At 47.1% G+C, this 9,368-nt stretch overlaps 1 protein-coding gene across 3 annotated transcripts; it reads left to right on the top strand.

The window, feature by feature from the left end:
• Window positions 1–2,019: 2,019 nt before the first annotated feature.
• FST (follistatin) lies at window positions 2,020–8,568 on the top strand. Of its 3 annotated transcripts, none has more exons than XM_079144326.1 (6): window positions 2,020–3,311; window positions 5,364–5,555; window positions 5,971–6,189; window positions 6,534–6,758; window positions 7,443–7,670; window positions 8,393–8,568. In XM_079144326.1, exons 1-6 carry the CDS (start codon window positions 3,227–3,229, stop codon window positions 8,473–8,475), a joined length of 1,032 nt encoding a protein of 343 aa, XP_079000452.1. In that variant the 5' UTR covers window positions 2,020–3,226; the 3' UTR covers window positions 8,476–8,568. The 3 variants fall into 3 exon arrangements, with proteins under 3 accessions (XP_079000452.1, XP_079000453.1, XP_079000451.1); XM_079144327.1 differs by having other exon boundaries at window positions 7,440–7,670; window positions 8,133–8,568; XM_079144325.1 differs by having other exon boundaries at window positions 2,022–3,311; window positions 7,440–7,670.
• The last annotated feature ends 800 nt before the right edge of the window (window positions 8,569–9,368 follow it).

Below are 9,368 nucleotides of genomic sequence, written 5' to 3'. Positions count from 1 at the left end.
TGACACTTTTTTCTATGAAGTACATAAACTGAAATAATTATCTGAATAAACCAAATACTTTTGCTCAAACATCCAGATATTCTTTGATTAACTCCCCCAAATTGCTTCTATTCCGATTTCACCTAGCCACAAAGACCCTCCTACTCAAAAAAGTAATATTTATGTACACTTGTATGCCCCTTTTTCATCCATAGATAACATACATATGTAAATGAATAAGTTTAATTCTAATAAGAACATGGAAAGTACATCACTATTTTCATTGCTTAGGGATATTTAAAAAAGAAACAGGGTACTTACACTCTTTAAAACAATCTTCCCAAAAAAGTATTGAGAAAATAAACTATGGCTTAACATGTGACTCTTATATTCCTCTAAGCAAGATATCTTTATATACAACCGGACACAATACAATATAAAGGTTTTGTATGGTCTTAGGGTAAAAAATCTAAGAAAAAAATTCTGGTTTTGGTCCTGATTAAGGATCAAAAAATATATATTTGAAGGGGGAAATATATAAAATCCTGTTAATTATGCTTGAGTCCTAAAAACCAATCATCAACCATCTAAGGTCTTTTATGCATTCAAAATGCTTAACGTATTTTCCAGCCATGGATATGTAGTTTGATAAATCCAGTTAAAACAGAAGTTGTGGTTCTTGCTGCCAGTAAAAAACAAATTTGTGTGGGAGGGTGGAATAGTCAAGTAACAGTAACTGTTAGCTTCCCCTTCCCTCTAACTAAGCTTTCCATGGGGGGCGGGGGAAGGAAGCTTTGAAGGTGAGAAAACAAATTCTCCCTCTGGCAAATCACTGTATAAGCACCATATCTATCTCTCTGAATAAAGAAGAAATAAATTCAAGTTTGGAACACTGCCATTGAGTGGCGGCTCCTGCAAAGGGGACAGTTTGCTATTAATTGTTAATGTCGTCTGCCATTAGAGGGCACTAAACAACTCTACATTAATGCATTGGAGGGAAGAGAAAAGGAGACGGGAAAAGAAAGAGGGGAGGAGGACGAGGGAGGGAGAGTATGGGCAGAGTCGGGTAGAGGGAGGGAAGAGAAGAGGGAAAGGAGTAGGGAGAGATGTGGGAAGAAATAGAAGGATGGGAGGGAAAGAGAAGTGGGAGAGACAGAGAAACAGACAAAATAATCGAAAGATTAAGAAGGATGTGGAGCCCCCAGAGCCGTCTGAAGTGAGCAAAAAGCCAGCCTCCCCGGGCCGCCTGCGCCCCTCCCCTCCCGTCCTCACGACGGTAATTATAAAGCGAAAAGCGGCGGCGAGGTCACCCGTTTTTACCAGCCTGCTGCACCGAATGCGCGCGGTGCAGGTGCGGCGGCCGCGGGGCTTTGTGATTCATGCCCACTTTCAAAGGGGGGCTTGGGCCCGTCTGAGAGGCACCCAAACAACTGTCTTCTAATATTAGCACGGCTGTATTTCGGGATCTATTATAGTCTGTCCAGACAGATCCCATTGTAATGGGATCTTTTATTAAAAGATTAGCACTATCTCCTGCAGTTGGTGGAAAAAAATCTGTTATCACTGAGTTATTTGCAGTTGTGGAGGGGGTGGGAGGGGGTTGATGGAAGATGGGGGGGTGGGAGGGCGTGAGGAGGACTGGGGGAGGGTCCGCCAGGGAGAGGGGGTTGGGGGGAAGAGGGGCGGATTTGAAATCCGTAGAACAAATCCCAGTGACCTGCGAATGTCCAAGAATTTTGTCTGCATACTTTGCTGTCTGTGGTCGTTCGGGCTTCAGAAGCGAAAAGAATAGAAATTAAAAAGGCAGCTTTGGAATAAGCAATATAGCATTTTCCGTGAAGTAATCGTTTTATATAAAAGGAAATATCGCCTCCTCAGTTTCATTCAGCGGTGCCAAAAATGTTATAAATGAGAGACCCGCCAACTTTCAGCGAAGAATGCCAGGCACTGTACTTAATAAACTGAGGCTACAGAAGTTCATTATCGATGTTGCAATCTTTTTTATTCCAGAGAGAGAGAGAGGGAGAGAGAGAGAGAGAAGAGAGAGCGAGCAGAGAGAGAAACGAGGAGGAAGGAGCCTGGGAGAGACAGAAACACCCAGGACAGAAACTGGGGAGTCTCGGAGCCGGGAAGGAGGGGGGCAGACCGCCTACGTCGGCGCCCCCGCTTGGGGCTCCGACTCCAGACGCCGCGAAGTGAAAGGGGAGAAAAGAAAGGGAGAGGGCGAGACTGTGACTGTGACGGGGGTAGGCCGGGTCTGAGGTGTTAAACATTTTTGTTTGCTTCTGACTCGTGGAGAAGGAGGGCCGCGTCTCCGCACTGCTCCGCAGGGTGGAAGGCGTCGGGCTGGGGTTCTGAGCAACAACTCTGGGCTTGGGGTGGCCGCAGAGTCGGCACGCACCGACCGGGACGCAAAATCTCGCCGGGTCCCGCGCCCAGGCTGCGGGAGCCTGAAACTGCCGCGAGGCCCGCGCCTTTAGCCCCAATCCCGAGCGGGATCTTTCAGCAGCTCGGGGCTCTCCCGGCGTTTGCAAAGTCTTTCGGGAGCCGGGGAGCGGAGGGACAGCAGTGCGGGCACAAACTCCCGGGTTCCCCGGGCTCTGCTGGCTGCCTCCTTCAGAGCCCCCACCGCGCCCGCCCCCCCAACACACACACACACACACACACACACACACTCACTCACTCACACGCCACCCCGGGCGCGCCGGCGTTGCCTGCGAGCGGCGGCGTGCAGCACTAAAGTGGGTGTTCTTCCCCACTCCCCACCCCCGAAGCGTCGCCCCCACCCCCGCCCCGGTCGCCTTCCCCCTCCCTCTCGCTCCTACGCAAATAAGAACTCCGCGATTCCCCTCCTGCTGCTTTGATTTCGAGCACCTCCGACAGATAATTGGGAAGGGTTTCCAAAGAAGGTGGGAAATGTCACCTGATTCACACTGAACTTTTAAAAGCTCCCCACCCCCAAGGAGCCGCGTACACCCTCGCTCGCGGCCGCCCTCCCACAGCCCCACACACTGGGAGACCGCCCACCGCAAACCGCGGAGACCCCCGTCTAGATTTAAAGCGCGGCTGCGCCCGGCTTCTGACGTCCATTGAATCGCGCGGGCGGCCGGCGGCGAGCGCGGGGCTGCGCCGGGATCGCTGCGCCCTCCGCCGCTCGCCTCTGCGACGCGCGCCGCTCGCCGGAGACACCCGCCGCCGCGCCCGCTCCCCGCGCCGCCGCGCTCCTCGCCCCGCGCCTGCCCCCAGGATGGTCCGCGCCAGGCACCAGCCCGGCGGGCTTTGCCTCCTGCTGCTGCTGCTTTGCCAGTTCATGGAAGACCGCAGCGCCCAGGGTGAGTGAGGGGAGATGCGCCGGGGAAGCTGGGCAAAGGGCAGGGGATTCTACTTTTCTGTCGTCTCCACTTGGTCTGTTCGGATCAACGCTGCTCTAGGAAGCTGTTGGACCAACTTAGCGACTCCGGGATGGAGAGAAGTGAGAAAATTGAAGGTGATGACACTTTAGTGCTAGGAGAGGAGTTTGAAGCTCGGTTATCCTTAAAAAGGAAAGGGGATGAGTTGGAGTCTCTCAGTAGTTAGGGTTAGATGCTCCAAGTTCTGGCCACCGTGATTTTAGATGTTATCTCTGGTGGTTGGCTCTGAAGAAAGGACAAGCAAGCATCAGTAGCCTGGAGATTTCAGTAGACCCATTTGCAATCTAACCTATCTTCTTCCCACATCTTTTGGTGACTTTTAAAAAATAACCTGGGGTAGTGGACAGGGAAGAAACACCGAATTTTCTTCCGTGGCTGGGGGACGTGGTTTCAGAAACTTTGCCCAAACTTGGAAATGTGGGTGCTGAAAATTTTAGAGGGAAGTAGTTTTCTGCCTAATGGATGTTCCTTCCGACCCCCTCCCCCAACCCCGCAAGGAAAAAAAAAAAAAAAAAAAAGCCAAATTATTACCCCGGAGTATTTTGAGTACTTAACAGTTTTTCCCCTTTGCCTCATTGCTCTGACTGTTAACTTTCTGTGCAACAGTGAGCAGCCAACAACTGATTTAGATTCTGACATAAATTAAGAGTAAATTTCTGAAGTTTATCTTTTAAAAAATAGACTTGTTTTATCTCTATTAGTCTCTGGAGAGAATTTTTTAAATAATGATAATAGCAACTTTGCGGTCCAGTTATTGTTAAAGTCGCATTGGTGATTCATGAAAAGTCCTTCTGCCCAAAGTATGAATACTAAAAAGAGGAAAGAAGGGAGAAACTATTTGAAAATATTTCTTGGTAGGGATGAGGTAGGTATATATAACCATGAAATGGTTTAGAAGCCTCCACCCTTTAACGAGTTACTTTCCCAGCTTTAGTGTTCACATTTTGTGCGTTGTAAACTGCCACTCTGAGCACTGCTCCTCGCCGTCTGTCCCGCACAGCGGTGGTTTGCCCGCCTTTCGGGGAGAGGTGCTTCTTGGGTGCTGGGGACGTGGGCGCCAGGGAAAGCAACTCTTGGAGATTTCGAAAGATCGCAGCGGCTGCGGTGTGCTTCAGGTCTGACGGATTGCAAAACGGCCCGTCGGGCGGGCTGCGCCTCCAGGCCGCTCAGGGCAGCTCCAGGCTGGGCCGGGTTGCCTTTTGCTTTCATTTTTCACAAATGCCTTTACTTGATCTGTCCCTGCATGTCTCTGTCTCTTTCTCTCTCTCTCTCTCTCTCTCTCTCTCTCTCTCTCTCTCTCTCTCTCTCTCTCTCTCTCTCTCTCTCTCTCTCTCTCTCTCTCTCTCTCTCTCTCTTCTCTCCTCTCTCTCTCTCTCTCTCTTCTCTCCTCTCTCTCTCTCTCTCTCTCTCTCTCTCTCTCTCTCTTCTCTCTCTCTCTCTCTCTCTCTCTCTCTCTCTCTCTCCTCTCGTTCTACTTTCTTAACCCCTGTCACAAATAATTCCCTTACCGCCTACATGAAACCAGCATGTAAAAACATCCGTCGCATCCTGTTTTTGTCAGGTTCTTTTAATCTGCTCTTCCAGTCGCTGCAGGTTATGAAATGGGACGAATAAAAGTAAACAGTCTAGTAAAAGTCAATGCAAGCTGCACGTGTTGTGTCTGGGTCACTGGTAACTGACATTGATATGGCTAGGGCGCTCTGGCTTCTCCCTCTCGCACTCCCTCCCCCTCGCCCACCTCCCACCTCGGCGAGCCAGGCTTCCCTCCACCAGGTTTCTCACCTCTCCACTCTCTTCGATTTATTTTCTGCTTTTCTTCCCGTCTCTGTCTCTCCCCCACCCCCACCTCGCCCTGTCTCTCCACGCTCACCCCCTCCCCATCTGCATGGGGTCTCCTTCGCTCCCGCGCTAGCCGACTCCCTTCTCTCATCCCACTGCTCACTCATTCACCTCCCCACCCCTGTCTCTTCACAGCTGGGAATTGCTGGCTCCGCCAAGCCAAGAATGGCCGTTGCCAAGTCCTGTACAAGACAGAACTGAGCAAGGAGGAGTGCTGCAGCACTGGTCGCCTTAGCACCTCATGGACAGAGGAGGATGTGAATGACAACACGCTCTTCAAGTGGATGATTTTCAATGGGGGTGCCCCTAACTGCATCCCCTGTAAAGGTAGGGCTCTTCCTCCCCAACTTTAAAGCTCTCAGTAGAGGGCGTCTAACCCTCAGCTTCCCCACTAACTAGCTGGGGCTTGGGACTAGGAGAACTGCGTTGGTGGGCTCTCCCATATCCCTGCCAGCCCTCTTTAGCTGGGTCAAATCCAGCCTGTTACATGCTGTAGGCAAAACAAGGTCCGCAGAGGTCCTCCGACACTTAGTGTGGTGGTAAAACCAGCCAACGTGTGCTTTTTGAGATGCGGACTGGTCCACACTCACAGCCCTCACCCCTTAACACCCTCCAAGTCTTAGAAAGGGCCTAGTGGGCCACTCCAGCATACTGAGGGTTGCAAGATTGCGCAAGGCTTGTGCTGGCTGACCTGGCCACTGCCTGATCCTGGTTTCAAACCATGCCTCTCTCCAACTCCTAGAAACGTGTGAGAACGTGGACTGTGGACCTGGGAAAAAGTGCCGAATGAACAAGAAGAACAAACCGCGCTGCGTCTGCGCCCCAGATTGTTCCAATATCACCTGGAAGGGTCCGGTCTGTGGGCTGGATGGGAAAACCTACCGCAACGAATGTGCACTCCTCAAGGCCAGATGTAAAGAACAGCCAGAACTGGAAGTTCAGTACCAGGGCAAATGTAAAAGTAGGTCCCACCCTTAAACAAGACCCTTGCTCCCTTCAGTGTTCCACCTTAAGTTGACCCTCTGGAAGACCCCTGGGAAATAGTATAACCCATAGTAAGAGCCTAAAAATAGCAATAATGATAATAGTGATATCAAATAAAGGAGTCCTTTTCTTACTTCTAAAGAGTCATTAAGTCTGCTGAGGGAACCAACAAAGAGTCATAGATTTCCTTTTGAAAACCACCAGGCTCCCAAGTACCATTTGAAAGCTGGATGCTTCACTCATGACTTCCTTGATATTGTTAAATGCTTACTCCCTAAGGACCAGAAAGTGCCTACTGAAATGTTTCCCTCTCTTTTTCAGAGACCTGCCGGGATGTTTTCTGTCCAGGCAGCTCCACGTGTGTGGTGGACCAGACCAACAATGCCTACTGTGTGACATGTAACCGGATTTGCCCGGAGCCCACCTCCTCTGAGCAGTATCTCTGTGGAAATGATGGAGTAACCTACTCCAGTGCCTGTCACCTCAGAAAGGCCACCTGCCTCCTGGGCAGATCCATTGGATTAGCCTATGAGGGAAAGTGTATCAGTAGGTATTCTGGATTAAGGAAGGAAAAAGAGATAACAGAGGATTGAAAAAACTAGTTCTGTTATTAAAACTATGGGTTTAACCATTGAATAAGACCTTGGCTTCCCCAAATGCATAGCTTCAGCAGAGTGAGAAATACTCCCCAGTTTGGGTAAACTGTTGTGACCACAGCATTCCTCTTGGAACACATTGTCTTCTGGAAGCAATGACATATATATTCAAATCCCATCAGGAAGCAGAAAACAATATTCCATCTTAGAAAACTTAGAACTCACACAATTTTACACATTTTTTGAAGTGCCAGACTTGCTAGAAGCAAAAAGTTTAATTACTTAACAGTTCTTAAAATCTGTTATCAGATTCCAGTAATTGATGGAATTCTTGCTTTTTAAAAAGATCCCACTTGTAGGAAATAATCAGATGCATGTTTAACTGTGAAATACTGTTCTAAAAAACATTGTTTTCATGAACTACTGTAGTGTGTAAGAAACCATGGTGTGTGTGCATGTGTGTGTGTCTGTGTGTTTAATTATCAAGCATTTTTGCATTACATCTTCATTGCCCCCATGAGTAAATAATAAAATATAAATTATATGTTTATATTTATTAATAGGGAACTAGAGATAAAAGCTAGGGAAGTGGGACAATCAGTTTACTCATCACAGATATATTATATCCTAGAAGCAAAGTCCTGTGAAGATATCCAATGCAGTGGTGGAAAAAAATGTTTATGGGACTTCAAGGTTGGCAGAGGCCGGTGTTCCCTCTGTGATGAGCTGTGCCCTGACAGTAAGTCGGATGAGCCTGTCTGTGCCAGTGACAATGCCACCTATGCCAGTGAATGTGCCATGAAGGAGGCTGCCTGCTCCTCAGGTGTGCTGCTAGAAGTAAAGCACTCCGGATCTTGCAACTGTAAGTGCGATTTGTAACCTTGCTGCAATTTAAGGCGTTCCCAGGCAAGCTCTAGGGAATGGACACTTGAAAAGCACGCAAACCTCCCCACATAAGCCCATTTCTGTTTAAGTTAGGTAACTGCTGAATTTCACCAGCAATTCAATGATCCACAGAAAAACATTCTCTGCAGTGTTTCCTGGCTTTTAGGACTTATCTGGTGATCATCAATTGGGTTGCTCTAAAAACCTGTTTCCAGTTATTCGCCCTTAATTCTTTTGCTTCAGTAGTATGCTTTGCTGTTTGCTTCATTAACACTTGAATCTAAACTAACTACTTCAAAAGTTGTGGGTTTTTTTCCCCCAAAGACAGCTTTATATTATCACACAGGGCCACTGCTTTTTGCAGTTGCCTTTACTAACTCTGAATTAAGGACCCAAAGCAGTTATACCTAGAACACGAGCGCTTTTTATCTAATTTCAGGAATCTGCCCGTAAAACCTGAGCCATTGATTCTTCAGAACTTTCTGCAGTTTTTGACTTCATAGATTTATGGGTTTTTTAATTAAACTTATCACATAAAAGCAGATGCCAAAAAAAAAAAAAAAATCGCACTGCAAGTCACATAAAAATGCAGCATTGTAATATGGCTGTATCAGAGGGCTTTGAAAACGTACACTGAGCTGCTTCTGCGCTGTTGTTGTCCATATTTAAACAACAGCTCCCCTGTATTCCCCCATCTAGCCATTTCGGAAGACACCGAGGAAGAGGAGGAAGATGAAGACCAGGACTACAGCTTTCCTATATCTTCCATTCTAGAGTGGTAAACCCTCCACCAATGTTCAGTGTTGACATAGCCTTTGGGCAAAAAAACAAACAAACAAAAAAAAAAAAAAAAAAAAGAATAAGAAAAAAGAAAATATATTGTCCATACTGTAAATAAGTGTATGCTTATTTATTTGGGGGGAAAAGTATACATTAAAGGACCTTTGTCCTAAAGCTCTCTCCCAGGCCACCTTGTTACTCATTGGGCACGGAGAGGCAGTCATTGTGAGGTCTACTGGATGAGGCCCATAGTTGAGACTTGTAGACATTTATTTATACTGTGTCATGTTTTATAATTTATACATAAAATGTCTGGTTGACTGTACACCTTGTTTTTGAAGAAGTTTATTCGTGAAAGGAAGAGCAGTTGTTATTTATTGTGAGGTCTCTTGCTTGTAAAGTAAAAGCTTTTTTTAGCCCCTTGTAAACCATTTGAGTCCATTCCTTACTATCCACTCACTCATCCGTCTCCCTCCATTTCACTGTTGTTAGATTCTTTTCCACTTTTAACAAACTTGCATGTCGGTTTCTGTCATGTTTATTTATTGGATTCTCTGCTGCCTGATCTGTACATACATGATCCCTCGGGTTTTGTTTACAAGGAATCTTGACTGACCAAAAGGCATTATAACTCTGACTCAGATACATGGTACAGAGGACAGACACCTTTGAGGAAACTCCTTCATTCAGTTCTCTTGTTCCAATGAAGACTTTTCTAAGGGGGAAAGAGCAATGTTAGACTTCTAACATCCTCTAAAGATGTTACAGATCCAAAGAAATGGAGTGATATGGGTGTCTAAAGGAAGGTGAAGGCTCCACATTTAACCTCTTCAGTGTTTCCTTTACACTAGAGTTGGCTGTACCTTTTAAATTAGTTTCTTCAACCAATGTGTCA

This window comes from Sciurus vulgaris (assembly GCF_902686455.1).
Source record: "Sciurus vulgaris genome assembly, chromosome: 6".
Lineage (NCBI taxonomy): Eukaryota > Metazoa > Chordata > Mammalia > Rodentia > Sciuridae > Sciurus > Sciurus vulgaris.
This window is presented reverse-complemented; position numbering and strand designations above follow the sequence as displayed.

Coding starts and splice junctions, on each gene's coding strand:
- FST (XM_079144325.1), top strand. CDS start 3,227: ATGGTCCGCGCCAGGCACCAGCCCGGCGGGCTTTGCCTCCTGCTGCTG. Junction 5,556..5,970: donor TAACTGCATCCCCTGTAAAG/GTAGGGCTCTTC, acceptor TCCAACTCCTAG/AAACGTGTGAGAACGTGGAC. Junction 7,671..8,392: donor GCACTCCGGATCTTGCAACT/GTAAGTGCGATT, acceptor TCCCCCATCTAG/CCATTTCGGAAGACACCGAG.